Source organism: Anomaloglossus baeobatrachus, chromosome 7, assembly GCF_048569485.1.
Source record: "Anomaloglossus baeobatrachus isolate aAnoBae1 chromosome 7, aAnoBae1.hap1, whole genome shotgun sequence".
NCBI classification, from domain to species: domain Eukaryota; kingdom Metazoa; phylum Chordata; class Amphibia; order Anura; family Aromobatidae; genus Anomaloglossus; species Anomaloglossus baeobatrachus.
In genome coordinates, this window is record NC_134359.1 from 68,545,183 (window position 1) to 68,562,297 (window position 17,115).

The 17,115-nt window shown below is 39.7% G+C and overlaps 1 protein-coding gene across 5 annotated transcripts in view; it reads right to left on the bottom strand.

The window, feature by feature from the left end:
* Positions 1–3,382: 3,382 nt before the first annotated feature.
* TTN (titin) overlaps positions 3,383–17,115 on the bottom strand; it is a 312,175-nt gene continuing 298,442 nt past the window's right edge. For all 5 annotated transcript variants that reach the window (XM_075317392.1, XM_075317390.1, XM_075317394.1 and 2 more), the window contains 9 exons: positions 16,718–17,023; positions 16,325–16,624; positions 15,645–16,220; positions 15,247–15,552; positions 14,545–15,138; positions 8,551–14,444; positions 7,748–7,901; positions 6,002–6,280; positions 3,383–4,634 (listed from right to left, as the gene is read on the bottom strand). In XM_075317392.1, the coding sequence (XP_075173507.1) occupies positions 4,336–4,634; positions 6,002–6,280; positions 7,748–7,901; positions 8,551–14,444; positions 14,545–15,138; positions 15,247–15,552; positions 15,645–16,220; positions 16,325–16,624; positions 16,718–17,023 (8,708 nt within the window). In that variant the 3' untranslated portion in view covers positions 3,383–4,335. The remainder of the gene's footprint in view (positions 4,635–6,001; positions 6,281–7,747; positions 7,902–8,550; positions 14,445–14,544; positions 15,139–15,246; positions 15,553–15,644; positions 16,221–16,324; positions 16,625–16,717; positions 17,024–17,115) is intronic.

Genomic DNA, 17,115 nt, shown 5'->3' on the forward strand with positions numbered 1-17,115 from the left:
GACCTTAATCTCATATAAACCTATGGGATCAGCTGAATTGCTGTGTAAAGGCTCGAAACCTTTTATCCCAGAACCCCAATTACTTGAGGGCTGCCCTTCAGGAAGAGTGGCATGCTGACCTCAGCAGACAATAACTCCACCTGTGAACAGCAGGAGATGTCAGCTGTAATTGATGTTGAAGACCACATGACAAGTTATTGAGACATTGATCTTTTTTGGGGGCTATACCCACCACTGTTGTTGGCTTTTGTTTCAATAAATTATTTGAGATTTGGAAATCGCCATTGCTGCTTCTACTTAATGCCCTACTTTCATGATAAAATATCAGTGCAGCGTGAGTTATGTTTTACATAATTTTCACCCAAAAAGCAAATATTCCTAACTTTTTGTAAGTAGTGTATGTGCCCCTGCTATGTACTGTGTAATGTCAGTGTCTAACTGTACAGGGGCATGGTCTGATCATATCACATCTCTTAAGCAGGGGAGGAAGTAAAAAAAAAAAAAAAGAATACAGACAATACAGCACAGGATTGCAAATTATTTTTTCTTGAAGATAAAACATTATTTAAAAAAAAACCCAAACAAACAGGCAGGAAATGCTGTATCTCACAAGAAGAATCAGCTGTGATCCTGTACTGTGCTATCTTTATAATGTATTTTGTGTCCTTCCCTCTTTAGGAGATGTGGTATGATCAGACCATGCTCCTGTATGGTCAGACACAGCCATTACACAGTACATAGCAGGGACACATATAAGCTTATCTCAGCACCGTAACATTTTTTTAAACACATCCAGTAGTAGAAATTATTATTCCAAGATCTATTGAATAAAGGAGTTGTCCAATACTATGACAACTCCTTCTGATTCCACGTTTTCCCCTAGGTAAAATAATAGTCTATATTCACATCCCATGCCGGTGCCGTTCCAGCAGTTGCTGGGGCTCACATGGGTTTGTGACGTCATGCCTGCCCCATATCAAATCTGTGCCAGCTCCCTTCACCCCATCTTCGAACCAAAGAAGAAATTTAAAGGATATGAGAGGCCAAACTGGACCAAGCTCTGTAGGATTTGTCAGAATATAGTTAATGTTTATGGGATGCAAAAAAGAGTGAGGTTAAAATGGTTATGCCAATTCACGGAAGTGAATATAATAGGCATTTGGGAGATTTGGAAGATTTTGTTTGCATCACTTAACTCAGGGTTTTCCAACTCCAGTCCTCAAGAGTCACCAACAGATCATGTTTTCAGGATTTCCTTAGTATTGCACAGGTGATAATTTAATCCCCTTTACCAAAACCTGTGCAATGCTAAGGAAATCCTGAAAACATGCACTGTTGGTGGCTCTTGAGGACTAGAGTTGAGGAACATCAATTTAACTGAATGCTACTTCAAGGAAGCATCTGAATTTTTTTTGGCTATTCAGATTGAACCCCAAATGGAGTGCTCGGGGGGGAGCAGAATCGGAAACAAGTGACAATCTCTTGTCTGCGTTCTCTGTTGGGACATGTATTCTCTCGAGTCAGTCGTGTCTAACCTGATACTTAGGAATCTCTCTGACCGTTGTCTTTGGTTGAGTGCTTGGAAAATTCAGTCAACTCCCTATTTTTGTAGGATCAATGCCAAGGCTCCCCTATACACGGTATCCCAGGTTAGCGTGAGACAATCTTAATGCCAGGTGCTTGCAGTCTGCCTTCTCTCAAGTCCTGCTTAGCTACAGCTGTTTACTGTCCTCACCAAGTTCAACTTTGATTATCCAGGTGACAATGAATGAACCTGCTAATTTTTCTCCTGTTATAGCAGGCCCTTTTTAAACGTTTGCTTTGGAACTCAATAGTGAATCTTCTCATATTGCTATTCTGGCACCATATTATGATTCTGTAATGCTGTATTCAGTGTTTTCAGCATCTTCAGTAGAGATCTTCAGAGGTATGACTATATTGTCATTGCGCTAAAGGGTTTTGTGCCATGGAGGGAAAAGTAGTAGGCAAGTAAATTTATTTCCCTATCATGTAGCTTTGTGACTCTACAAGGCCTTGTAAAACCTCTGTTTTGGAAAATATTTGATCAACTTATTCTTTCTACATGTACAGTGTAAGATTTTTCTACGATTTTTAATTAATGATCTAAAAGCTGGAGATATGTCAAAATAATAATTAAAAGATGACCATTCAGTTCTTTGTTGGTCTGGTGTTGTTGCCCTGATGGTCCTAGTGATGACCATGTCTGTGCCCTGAACACTACAGCCTTGCCTCCATATTCACAAACTGTACATGCAACCTTCACCACGGACCAGTGATCATGTGAATGATAGGCATGATGTCATTGATGCAGGACCCCTGGGTAGCGACACTGAATTTTGGGGGAATTGAGTAGGAATGTGGTGATTTTAGTTTAAAAATCAAAAACAAAAATATTTCTGTTTGGTATTTAAATATCTTAATCTCATGGATGTGTCACGGCCGGCTGACAATCCAGTGGCAGCGAGTGTTAGAAAATTCCAGAGATTAGCAGCACATGTTGTTATCTGACAGTTCCCTGTTTTTGCAGCAGTGGACTCTATGACCTTGGAAAACTGTCAGTTTTTCCTCTCAGTTGCCAGCCTCTGACTTCTTTTATAAACATCACCATTCGGTGGTTTGGGTGCTGTTTATAGTTCCTAGCTGTGGTCTGCAGTGGTCGTCTTCTCTTGTTGTTCCAGAGACATCTGTGGTAGCTACTCCTAAGATAAGTGTTTGACTTTTGCTATCCACCTGGGCTCAGGTGGTAGCATTTGTGTTTCCCCTGTATTGTTTACATTTGTTTCCCTTAGCATTAGTGGCGTTGACAAGCGCTCACACACTATCCTTACTTAGGGCCCAGATCAGGGTTTGCCTAGGGTGAGGTATTCCTGCTTGGTGACAGATGTGGAACCTGTGTGGAGTCAGTGAGGGCAGTGAGGGTGAGTTGCAGGTTGTTGTCACCACTTACCCCTTTCCCTAGCGATAGGATATTCCTTTCTCCTTCCCTTTGTATTGTACTATACAGCCGGTATAGCTTCTATCCCCGGCCATGACACTTAATCAACCCATTTGAGGAGCCTACAGAATCATAGACTGGTAGAGTTGGAAGGGACCTCAAGGGCCATTGAGTCTAACCCCCCTGCGAGTGCAGGCTTTCCTAAATCATCCCAGCTATATGCTTAGCCAGATTCTGCTTGAATATTTTCATATTTCAAGGACACTCCATCTCTGAGCTTCCTACACTCCTTCAAATTTGTGGGGGGTGGGAATGACTTCAGTTGTGACTGTGCCTATTCAAAAACTGAAAGTTGACTAATCATTACGTTATGAAAATGGAAAAGCAACCAAACTGTATGAAAAATTTTTAAAACCCTGACCATGGTTTAATTGGTGCAGATAGCATGCTTTATTGCAATCAATGTACTTATCTCCAAGAGGTTCAATAAATAGATATTCCAATCATAATTAATACATATAAGTGATACAACAAAGTAAAGGGCTTCAGAAGATCTTGTCTGCAGTTTCTCGAACTGTGGTACTTTGCTTATTTGCCCTGTTCTCACGACATGTAATACTTTCTATTCTACCACACACATATAATCACTGCACCCTATGAACCTCTTAAGGAGTTTAGCCACTGATTCTGCACACGAGTCTCTGAACTTGCCTCGTTGAGGGTATGGCCAGGTGATGTTATTTCGTGGAGCAAGTTGAGGGAGTCGACATGTCAGAAAAAGGGCTGAGAGATATTTTTTTGAACAAAGTGCTGGCCGCTTGCACTTTGCTCAGAAACAAGTAGTCTCGGTAAACAGTGATTTTCCGCAAATAATGTAAACACTATGGCATTGCTTGCAGGAGGGTAGTTGCAAACAAAGCCTAATGTTTACAATTATTTCAAATATGTAGTGTTTGCATAGTTCATGTAGAGCATCCTCTTTCAGGTGTAGGTCATCAACAGGGAGTTTCTCAACCTGCTGAGGTATACTTAGACATCAACGAGATGTTGAGGCACATAGTTTAATGGTAGGCAAGGTATTCGCTCCCTAAGAAACTTTCTCCTGCCCACCGTTCCGTTCCTTTGCATATTTTTTTTTTAAAATGTCACAAAATATATGGTACAGAACTCCATAACCGGTCAACTCGGCTATATACAGTATGTACAGCATGTCAATTAAATTTCAGCCTCTTAAGTCAAATAAGAGTAAGATATAGTGTAAATCTATGGACTTTGTCTGATACAGGTAGGTACAAAAATATTTCTCTATTTACAAATCAGGTTTTCCAGTCCTAGTGAATCACCTGTAAGAATACAAGTGAATGTAAACGATTGATCATTTAAGGTGTTCGCACATTGATATTCACAGAAGCAGAATCCGATCCGAAAGAGTTTGTAAGATTCAGTGTGTAACGTCCACTATCCCTTTTCTTGACATCTGTGATGATGAGAGTGGTCAGGTCTTCGCAGGTGTCGATGTGAACACGTCCCTTTTGCTCTTCAGTAGGAACCTTTTGCCCGCCTTGAGACCAAGCGATATCTGGAGTGGGTTCACCCGAGAAGGCACAGGCTACCGTGAGGACCTTTCCAGCGTCGATGCTAACATCAGATGGTAGAGCTTCAATTTTGGGTGAAAATCCTTTAAGGAAAATTAAAAAGTATAAGATCAAAATCTCAATTACATAACATTTCTACTCAACTTCAGCTTTTCCAACCTTTTCCAGTCAAAGAGCAAACTCTCACCCTATGCTGCCTAAGGCCAGGGACATTATGTACATCAAAATGAATTCTGCATTGATCAAATTTGTACTTAATTAGGCTATTATGTGATCAAGGCTTTTTTTGAGGTCCCTCCCTTCCTATATCCATCCTAAGCATGCATCTTCGATTTATTGAGACAATACTAGATTCCCAGGAAGGAAACATATTGTTCCACTTGTCTTCTCAAGTGGTTGCGAGTTTGGTGGCTTTGCATGTAAGACCAGGTTCAGAAAACCCTATTTTTGGTCAGTGTGCTGTCCATATACTTAACTGACAACACATTGATCGAACAATAACCTGAGTGCCTATGCACACTAGCAATTATTTACATGCAACGGCTGTCAGCCTGCACTAGTTTGCTTTGTGTTATGGATCAGACTAGTGTAATTAAATGCAGGCAACTCCTGCATCCATCTTCTAGATGGGCGAGCTGCACACACTGTCAAGTCAAGGCTGCAATTTTTTTTTTTCATATGGCCATCCAAACTCTGTCAAAGGTTCAGTTTGTGACACGTTATTTATGGTCGATTTCATGGACCCTGCTATATGGTTGCATAATATTACAGGTGTCATTGCGGTAAATATGATAACATGAGCAATTTTATATTATAACTCTGCTGGTCTTTTCCGGTTTCCACCACCGCTCTGGTCTTTTAATTTTACTCACAAGATGTGTATTCCGATTTGCTGGTTCACAATGGGCTTTTACAGTGTAAGTTTATGCAGCAGAACAAGACTCCTTAAATTTACATTGTATTAGTGACTTCTAGCTCACACATAAAACCTGTTATGATCTGGAAAATTGGAATAGACGTCTCGTGAGAAGAGAACCAGAGCAGCGCTGGGAACCGGGGAAGATGATGATCAGTAAGTATATTAACACACACTACATATGGAATGAAAAAATTAATGGGGCTGCTTCTTTAATTAACTAACGTAGTTTACAGCTAGTGTATGCCTCCGTCAAAAATACTATTGCAGTCAGGCCTGGAGCCACATTGCTGGTGTAAGGTAGACCACAACTTTTCATGAATTTGCTGGGAGGGTGTAGCCATATCTTGTCTCTCTCCAGTCTTAGCCAGTTCTGCAAAAGTAGGCAGAGTTAGTGTGAAAACGCCAAAAGTCACACATTTTATGTTGCTCAAATTCTGTTTTAGATGTTTGGCAGGATTTTTTCACCTTAAAACTGGCAAAACACCTTTATGAATTGGGCCCAAAGTGGTTATTGAACTGCAGTGTGCTAACCTTTGGTTCCTGCAGAGAGCATTCTGGATGAACTTTCCATATGTCTCAGGCTTGAGGCTTCCATCGTGCTGCTGGAGTGCATTTCCATAAAGGACGCTTCTTTCATTGAAGACATACTGGCAAATTTGGTTTCTGAAACACTACTGCTGCTCACACTGCTGAAAGAGGCCTCTTGTCTGGAGGCTGACATGTGCATTGCCTGCATAGCAAAGCTTTCTTGTAGGCTAGCTTCACCAGCAGTTTTTAGTATAACCTGTTTTGAAGGTTCTTCAACAAGACCTCAAAATGTAAAAGAAAGCAGCAAGTTAACAGAGAAAAAAAAACAAGAAAATAAATTACAGAACATTGAAGTCTTTCAAGTGCCTAAATACAATGGATGAAGTTATGTTATAGTTAACAGAGTCACCAGACTACAGCCTATGAAAATCTTAAAGGGCTTGTCCACTACTAGGACAACCCATTTTGATTCCATATGTTTCCTCCAGGTAAAATAATAAATACTATACTCACCTTCCATTCCAGTGTCATTCCAGGGGAGTCGCGGCTCATGTGGGGTTGTGACGTCACGCGTGTCCCGCTTTCAATCAGCGCTGGCTTCTGCCTCCCTGCTTCCAGACCAAACGAGCAATCAACAGGAAGTGAGCACAACTTGTTTGGGCCAAAGGCGCGGAGACAGAAGATGGCACTATTTGGATGTGGGGTTCGCGTAATGTCAGAACCCCACGTGAGCCTTGGCACTGCAAGCCTGGACATCACTGGAAGAGCGCCGGTGCAGGAGATGGATATAGGCTTTATTATTTTACCTGGGAGAAATGTGGAATCAGAAGGGGTTGTCCTAGTAGTAGACAATCCCTTTAAGAAACTATGACATAATTTAAACACAAGGTATTAATAAGATATTTAAAGTAATTAATGAGGTGAAGTCCATGAAGACTAGGTCTACTCCACTTCCCTTCAACTTTACAACCTTTACCAGTCAAAGAGCAAACAATCACCCTATGCTCCCTAAAGTCAGACACAGGCCCTGATTCATCATTTGTATTTTTTTGAGTCAATTTTCTTTTTTGTCTTGTGATGTTCACCAATGTTAACTGCCAAATTCATCAACGTGGCGCACGTGGTTCGTGAATATTGCTCAAAATTGAAAGAAGAGATTCTTTCCTGTCATTAACAATCTTTGCGATTTATAATCAAAATTGTATCTTTTTCAAAATGCTGCAAAATATGCGACTTTTGAAAAAATATGCCTAAAACGAAGCAAGGGAGCAACTAGAGTAGAGTTGTGTCAAATTTTGCAACTTTTTAAAAAGTCAAAATTGATAAATCTGCTGAAAATATAGGAAATCATTAAATTCTGCTCACAAAAATGGAAAACAAAAAAAACCCCAGTCAGTCAGGCACATATAGATTTAAAAAAAGGTTCAAATAGTATAATGAATTGGGTGCAAACAAAAAAAGGAGCAAAACTAGAGACAAAAACGTGTAAAGGCATCGATGAATTGGGCCATAATATACGTCAAAGGGAATTCTGCCCTCATTAAATTTGTATATCCTATTTCTAATGAGACCAGTATGTGATCAAGGACTTCTCTCAGGTACCTTCTAGCTAGCAAAATCCATCCTAAGCATGCATTCTCGATTTATTGAGACAGTCCTGGATCCCCAGAAAGGCAACACAACACATTCTTTTATGATATATTAGTTTGAGAAAGAATACAAAATAACTAAAGCTCGTGAAATACTTACGAAGAACATTTAATGAAGCAGTTGCAGAACATTGTCCATGGTAATTTTTGGCTTTGATGGTGTATTTGCCATTGTCTTTCTCAGTTGCTTTCTGAATTTCAAGAGTGTATACATGCTTAGATCGGGACACTCTGATATGAGATGAGACTGAAATCTTAAAATGACACAAAGGTATACAATTTAGAAAAAAAATTAAAACAATGGATGTCTAGCTGCGAATATTAACTAGGAAACATCATGCATTAACCTTTGTGACACATTTTGTGTCTTACTTAAAACATAAAACCAAAAAGTTGAGCAGGAGTTTTTGAACTTATATTTAAGCTAGAGCTAAAAAGCAACATTTATCTGATAGTCTTAGCATCCAATTATTTCATATCCCAAAAGTGAAAAATTTCATTAATTAATTTCTGTTGTGTACCCATGGTTTAAAGTCATATTTTATTGTGCATAATTTTATGTATAGGTTATATGAAAGAGAATTGTAATTACTTTTCTACAAACAATGCAAAAATGGGGCTACTGCAGGTAGCCGAAAGCTGAATTTGGCTGTATTCAGCAGTCCCAAAGACAATGAATGAGACGGTGGGCATGTATGTTCACTTCTGCTCTACTCGGACACTTGGAGACCTCTATTTTCGTGAGAAGTGGGGGTTCTAGGATTGGGACTCAAACTGATTAGACACATCACCTATCCTGTTAATTGGACATGTAATTTGATTGTGGGGAAAGCCCTTTAACTTTAAAGAATCCTTCCTTAAGTTCTATCCCATATTTTGCAATAGTAATTTAGCGTTACTTACCGGTATATTGTCTTTAAACCACTCAACGTCAGGAGTTGGATCCCCTGTGATTTCACATGTGAAGATAACATTCTGACCTTCATTGATATTTTGGGATTTGGGTTGGTAGACAAATGATGGTGCATTTGATAAATCTTTGACTAATGTCAGGTCAAATTGGCATCTCACAATTCCTTGATCTGTTTTTGCTTCACAGGTAAGGACTCCTTGATCTTTACTGCTGACTTTTTTGATGGTTATAGTTTGATCACTACCAGATACTCCATATCTGTAGTCTTCAGAGTTCTTCAGCTCAGATCCATTGAGTACCCATTTTACATTTGATGCTCCAGGTATGTTGGCCTTCAGGGAGACTTTTTGACCTTCATTAAATGTTACATTACTGACAGAAGCTTTAGTCTCAGTGTGAACGATTTTGATTTCTTCTGAGACCTTATCAGTTTTAGTAACTTCTTCATGAACTACAGCTTTAGATGTGGCTTTCTGTACAGATTTCATGGATTCAATTACACTGGAGACTTGAGAGTAAACATTTCTAAATGTCTGCCCAATGAACTGCAGGTTGGTTTTCGACACACCTCCTTCTCCAACAATCTCACAAACATATTCACCTTGGTCAGTTTCAGAAATATTGTGGATGTTCAACTCATAAGTCCCAGTAGACGAGTAGTGAAAGCTGAAATGACCATCTTCCCTCAGCTTTTTGCCATTTTTAAACCATGAAACTTCTCTACCATTAAGCAGTGTGCTTTCAACTACACATGACAGTTTTGCTGTGTCATGACTTGCCAAAGCCTTCAAGTTTTGGGCAATCTTTGGAGCTGTAACAGCAGGTAATTGCACTTTGTCAGCGGGTGATTTGGCAGCTGACTTTTTTGGTGTAGCTGGTTCTGGAGACTTTACTCGTCGTGGTGATTTTACTGAATCATGAGACTTTTTGTGAGGCTCTGGAGATTTCACTCTCGTTGGGGAGGTAACACCTTTTTCTGCTGCCTTTGAGCGTTTAATTGTCAAAGTGAAGTGTGCTTCTTGCTTTCCTTCAGAATTTTCAACCACTACTGTGTAACTTCCTTCATCAGACAGCTTGACAGATGTGATTTCAAAGCTTGAGCTATACTTTGATGAAGATATGTGGTGCCGAGCAGAGGAGACAATAGATTTTCCAGCAAGCAGCCATGCAACTGTTGGTGTTGGCTCACCATCAAAGTCACATGAAAACCTGACATGCTCACCTTCGGACACTGTCACAGATTGTGGTTTTGTTAGAATTTTTGCAGGCTCTGAAGTTTTAAATTTTCTCTGCACAACCCTTTCTTCTAGTGCTCTTCCTTCTGAAGCTGAGACTCTCTTCTCTTCAGATGCATAAGCTTCATATGATTCTTTGGACTCTCTTGAAGAAGTTATTTGCGATCTAACTTCCCTTCTCGCAGAGCTGGCCTCAAATTCAGAACTTTTCTTAAATGACGAGATTGCATAGTCTTCTGATTTAAGGAGCTCTGGGAAAGCAGATCTGGACACCACTTCATCCTTCCTTTTTGGAATATAGGTGGAAAAATCTCCTCCAGCAACATCTAGTGTGGCATAATCAGAAGTCTCTCCTTTGTAGTTTGTACAAAGAGCACGGTATGTTCCACTATCTTCAGGTTGACACTCAATTATTTCCAGAGTCAATACTCCACTGACATTGGAAATATGGTGCTTACTGCTCTCTTGAATTTCAATACCATTGTGATACCATTGAATTTCACCAGTAGGTTTTGACTGTACATTTAGAATGAATCTAGTGTTTTGGCCAATAGGCACACGATGAGATCGCATTCTCAGAGTTATACGAGGAGCATTGTCCAGTGTAAAAGGCTGTTGTGTCAACACCTCATATTTCCTTTCTGAAGTCTTTTGTGTTTTTAGAGCTGCTTTCATTGATTCGTATCTTGAAAAAATATCAAATCTTGCTGTTCTTTCAAAACGGGAAAGTGATCTTTCACTTGAAACAGGACTGGGAGATCGAGGCCTTGTTCTTTCAGGTGTAGGAGATCGTCTCTCTGGTGCAGCTGGTTTTGAACGAGGTCTTATTAGTTCTGATACAGGGCGCATAAGCTCAATATAAGTTGGTGACAGTGATCTTCGTCGGCCAAGTAATCTTGTTACTTCAGGAGATGTTTGACGCACCTTTCTGCTGAGTTTGCTAACTACTTCTTCCTCTGCTTCTTCAACATCAGTTATTTCAGTAATTTCTCTTTCCCTCCTCGCCAGCAGTCTACTTTTTTCTTGTTTTTCCATATATTCAAGATCTCTTGTGTACTGAGAGAGCCTCTGAGATGTGCTGTATGGGCGAAGTAATTCTTCATCTTCTCTTTCTTCAAAGACTCTTTGCTTTTGTCTGGGAGGTTTATATACAGCTCTGTCATAACGTTCTCGGAGGTCTGCATAACTTGTTGTTACTTCCTCTTTCACTGGGATTCGGTAACTTGCATACCTGGTTTCTGCCTCACTTTTCTTCTCTCGGCTTACACGAGCTTCTGGTGAGGTGTACCGAAGAGTTGATAGTTCAAATCTTGGAGGACTGCGACTGGGAGGAGAAGCAGAAAAGCCAAGTTCCAGCTCTTCTTCTAAACGTAGCCTTTCTTCTTCAACTCTTTTCATAGCCAAGTAGTCATTAACAGAAAGAAGGAGGTCATCATCTGTAACATCTCCAAGAGAGCGTCTTCTTGGTCTGTAATAAAGTTCATAATCTGGTGAAGGTGTACGACGACGAGCAGGCCTGACAGTTTCTAGATCATCCTGTGATAATTTTGGTATGTGCCATTTAGGTTTGTATTGATCAGTGATGCGTGGCAGTGGCATTACATAGAATTGCTCCCATCTTGAAAGACGAATACGTTTTGGACGTTTTTGGACAATACGATCTAGTGGTTCTGGCATTTCATAATGATCTCTCAATTTCTTGTACCATTTCATGTCAGACATTGGTACAAACTTCTTAATTGAATGATCTTCCTCAAGAGCAGACACAGTACGTACCCGTGGCTCAGGTATTTCGTATGGCATACGAATTGCTTTTACTTCTTTCTTCTTTTCTTCTTTAGTAATTTCAAATTCTCCCTTCACAGTTTTTGTGCTTACAGCTGGCTTGTACAAAATAGCAGCTTCTCTTAGTGCCTGTTGGGCTACTGGAGTTAGTGGAACTGAATCAGTACCAGAAAGAATTTCTGCTAGTCTTAGAGTCTTGTCGATCTGTTTTTGAACGTGTACTTTACGCTCCTCTTCAGATTTGTATTCATGCTTGACATACCTCATACGTTCCACCTTAAGGTATGCTTGACAGCTTGTTGATCCTGCACTGTTTGTAGCAGTGACTCTGTAGTAGCCTGTATCTTCTGGAAGGGTGTCTCTAATGATAAGTACATAATAATCAAGACCTTCATGAACTATTTCAATGTTGGGACCCAGTGCTAAAGCTTGGCCATCTTTTTCCCATACCAGTGTTGGTTTTGGAGTACCAGAAACTCTAATTTCAAAGCGGATAGACTGTCCCTCTTGACACTCAGCATTTGCAAGCAAGCGTTTAAACATTGGTCTTAAAGTATTGTCTGCTGCTGCTGGATGAGGAATGACCGTGAGCTTTGCTTTGCAGCTGTCTTCACCATATCTGTTCTTTGCCACAACTGTATATTCAGCATCGTCATCTGTGGTCAAATTGTTAATGATCAGCTGGTACAATCCTTTGTCAGATTCAAAAGTATATTTCTTCTCATCTTCACCAGGTTTGATTTTCTGACCTGACTTAAGCCATGTTACTTGTGGATCAGGGTGGACTGTTATTGTTACTCCAAATCTGATATTTTCACCGATATAAGCAGTACGATTAAACAGAGGTAAGGTGAACTCAGGTGGTCTCTGCAAAAGCCTCATGGCATCAACTCTGCGTTTTACTTTCTTCACAGTTCTGCATCGGTAGTAATCAGATTGTTCTCTTACACCGCTGACAAATAGTTCTCCGTATGAGCTGTCCTCACCATAGTCATTGACTACTTTGCATCTATAAGTGCCATCATCAGATTTTCTTATGTCTTTAATGTATATGGTAGCCAATCCTTCATTATATGTGATTTCATACTTATCGCTGTTTTCTAACTGACGGATGCCAAAGTACCAAGTAACTTCTGTAGCTTGATCATAGTTTTCAATCTTGCATGAGAATCTGGCATATCCTCCTTCTTCTCCAACTGAATGTGATACTTGTCCAGCCAGTGGTCCAATTTCAATTGAAGCAACTTTTACCTTAGCAACTGTAACTCCTTTCTGGGATCTTATTGCACCACCAAGAGCGATACGAGCAACAGAGACTACAAAATTCCATTCCTTCTTAACCAAGCTTTGATAATACCGTCTGTGTCTTAATGTCTTAATGACTTTTGTGCTTATCTTTTCAGTCTTCTGTTTCAACCATGGGTGCACAAGAGCTTCTGCAGCAGTCATGCGACTCTTTCTTTCTTTTACCAAAAGTCGGTCGATGAAATCCAGTGCTTCCAAACTGACATCTTTAAAGGCTTCATCTTCAAAGTTGTATTCAGAATTGGTGATGTTCTCAATGATCTGCTGGTTTGTTTCTGCAGCAAATGGATTAAGGCCACTAAAAAGTATATAGACAAGTGTACCAAGAGACCACATATCAGTTGCAGTGCTGACCAAATCATGTTGGTGAACTTCTGGTGCATAATATTCTGGAGCAGTAAACTGAAGTCTAAAGCTGTCTCCAGGCACCAACTGTCTTGCTTGACCAAATTCAGTTATTCTGATACTTGAGCTTTTTCTTGTTCTATATATGATATTTTCTGGTCTAATATCAAAGTTTCCAACACTGTGGGAATGAAGGAATTCAAGAGCTTCACAGATCTGGCGAACATATGAAACAATTTCCTTTTCACAAAGATCAAATCCTGCTGTACTGATTCTTTCAAATATGTCAACACCAGATATAAACTCAAAGATCATAACAAGTTCCTCTAGACTGTCAAATGACTCATGAAGGTACAAGATGTTCTTGTGACGAGCAATGTTCAGTATAGAAATTTCTTTCTTCACTGCAACCTGATCAGCACCCTTAACTTTTACAAACTTGGCAAGGAATGTTTTCTTCGAAGCATTTTCAATACAACGATGAGCAATTCCAAACTGTCCATGTCCAAGCTCTTCAGCAATGGAGTATCTTTCATGAAGTACTTTGGTGGAAGAGTGTACTGCTTTTGTGGTGGAGATTTCTATTTCTGAGACTTCGTCATCATAGTTCAACATTCTTGTTTTATCTTCCTTAGTAACAACTGCATCTGTTGGATCAGATGGTTTACTCTGTCCAAACTTATTTTCAGCTATTACTCTGAACTGATATCTTGTTTTGCCAAATAAGTTAACCACGGTGTATCGAGTTTCACGAGATTGTCCAACTCTAATCCATCTCTCAGCTGTGGTGGCGCATTTCTCAATGATATAGCTGCTAATTTTACTTCCACCATCAGTTGCTGGAGCAGCCCAAGTTAGATTAACAGAATCTCTTGAAACATCACTGACTTTAAGTCCTCTGGGTGAGTCAGGAACATCGGCAACATCTAACTCTACTGTCTTCTGGTCAATTCCAAATCTGTTCTTTGCACAGACCACATAAAAGCCAGCATCTTTCCTGTCTACACCATTTGAGAAGACAAGTGATGTGAATGATCGGGTAACAATGACTTGATATTGTCCATTGTTATCAATAAGATCCTGCCCCTTCTGCCATGTGATAACAGGGTCTGGTTTGCCAGAGAATGGGATTTTGATACTGACGATTTCACCTCTCAGGGCATGAACAGCACCCATTCCTTCCAGATGCTTAGGCAGATTAATTTTAGCAGGTACTGCATTAAATGAAAGAAAAAAAAAGAGAATAGAAAAGGTTAGGCTAGTGCTTAACAATAGAAACTCTAACTCCAAAAGATTATTAAAAACTTTGTTTACCTTCCACATCCAAGGAAGCTGTAGCAGAAATAGACCCTCCTTGGTTGGTTGCTCTAACTTGGTAAACTGTAGCATCGTCTTCAAAGACATTTGTGATTACAAGCTGGTAATATCCTCCCTTGAATTCCTGTAGCTTCACCTTTTCTCCATCTGGAAGTATCTCTTTGCCTTGTTTAAACCATTTAACAACAGGTTTAGGATGGCCAACAACTTTGCAGACAAATGTAGCTGTGCTCTTATATTTAACATTGAGGCTTCTTAGTTCTTCCTTAAAGTGTGGAGCACGAACTGGTACATCAGATTTGGGAACCATAGGTTCAGATATTTCACTCCATTCACTTTCGCCTCCAAGATTTTCACATTTAACACGAAACTCATATTCAAGATCTTCAATGAGACCCTTTACAGCGTATACTGTTTCATGAATTTCCTCAGTTGTCACAGAAATCCATTTGTTCTGCTTCTTCTCACGTTTCTCAAGGAAGTAGTTTGTAATCTTTGCACCTCCATCGCTGGCTGGTGGTTTCCAGGAAACAACACATGAGTCCTTTGTGATGGCTGTAACCACTGGTTTAACCGGGGCTCCTGGTTTTTCTGCAATTTAAATTTACAATACTTTAGGTACAGAAATCTACTCTTAAAAATAGGTTGCTTCCACATACTTTATATGTTTTTTGTACCTACTATTGCAACTCTACTCACCAAATGGACTCTTGATTAGAACAATAGATGGTATCTCCAAAGGTTCACTGATGCCATACAAGTTTTGAGCAGAAACACGGAAGTAATAGCCGGCATTTTCATTCAGGTTAACAATGCGGCAAGTAGTTCCAGAAATTGCAGAAGACACTAGCTGCCATACTTCTCCTTCTTTAGCTTCTCTGCGTTCCACGACATAGTTAGTCACAAATGATCCACCATCATCCTCTGGTGGCTTCCAGCTGATCACAACTGAATTTTTCAGTAAAGCATCGACAACTATTGGACCTGTGGGCTTATCTGGTTTATCTGTGGAGAAGGAAACATTTTTAAGTTCAATTATATTTGTCACATGAAAAAATGAAAAGTATTGAAGATTGTGATATTAAATAATACTATACCTTGTATATCAACATTGAGTACTGTATCAACTGTTCCAAATATGTTGCTTAGTTGGACCTTGTATTTGCCAGCATGAGTCTTGTGCTGCACATTCTTAATCACAAGGTGGGTATAATGTTCAGTGTTCTCAATGGTGATATTATCTGAAGATTTCAATGGTTTTTTGCCATAGAACCATGTAATGGCTGGCACAGGGCGTCCAATGTATGCCACGTGAAGGCGAAGAGTTGTGCCAACTCCTGCATAATATTTCTCCTTCAGAGGGAAACCAGGATGGAATTGTGGAGTGGCTTCCAAAAGTAGTTTGCCACTTGTTTCAATTTCTCCAGAATCATTAACTGCAATACAAGTGTAGAGACCTTCATCTTCTTGCTCTTCAGTCAAAACAGTCAGTGTGTGGTTACGTCCATCTGAGGACATTTTGTACTTCCGGCTTTGTATCAATTCTTTGCCAAAGCGGTACCATTTGATGTCAGGCAATGGTCTACCGACTATCTGGCAGGTTAGTTTAGCACTTTCACCTAGTTTAGTTGTGACTTCTTTTATTTCTTGACGTAGACCAGGAGCTTCCCCGGCTGTGTAATAAAAAAAAATTGTAAAAAAAAAAAAATTATTAGTAACTTGACAACTTACATAAAATTGTTTCAATATAACTGAAAAATGTTAAGGTAAAACTTACAAGTTAGTTTAGTTTTCACAGCCATTGCAGTTCTACGAGGTCGGCTAACTCCGGTTTCATTTACGGCAGATACTCTGAATTCATATTCAGTAGCTTCCAGTAGACCACCCATGGTGAACTGCCTGTCCTTGATAAGTTCTTTATTGCACTTCTTCCAGGCGCTGTCTCCAGACTGTCGGTATTCAACCCAGTAGCCAAGGATATCTTTACCGCCATCACACTCTGGTTTTTCCCATTGTATTGTTATACTATCTTTTGAAACAGATGTAACTTCAATTTCACCTGGTTGACTTGGTTTGTCTGTAAAATACAAAAGATTATAATTTTATTGTCAACACTAGACATTTATAATGATTACGCTATAACACGTTATCGAGTAATTTAACCACTTACCAAATGGATCTTTACAAACAAGAGAGTCAGATGATGGGCTTGGCTCGCTCAGTCCTATTTCATTTTGTGCAATAATACGGAACTGATATTCAGCATCTGGAACAAGTCCTGTGATGGTATACATAGTTGTAGTGATTTGGGTCTTATTATGTCTAACCCATTTATCTGTGGTTGTCTCTTTGCGGTCAATATAGTATCCTGTGACTCGAGAACCACCATCATCTCTAGGACGAGACCAAGATAGGCTGACTGAGCTCTTTGTGATATCCACAATTTCTGGTGGGTTGCTTGGAGCTTCTGGTACATCTGAAATTTTATAATTACATAGTTAACACATATACAATATAATATTGTAATATAACTTATCCACATGTTTTACAACTTCTATACATTTGGCA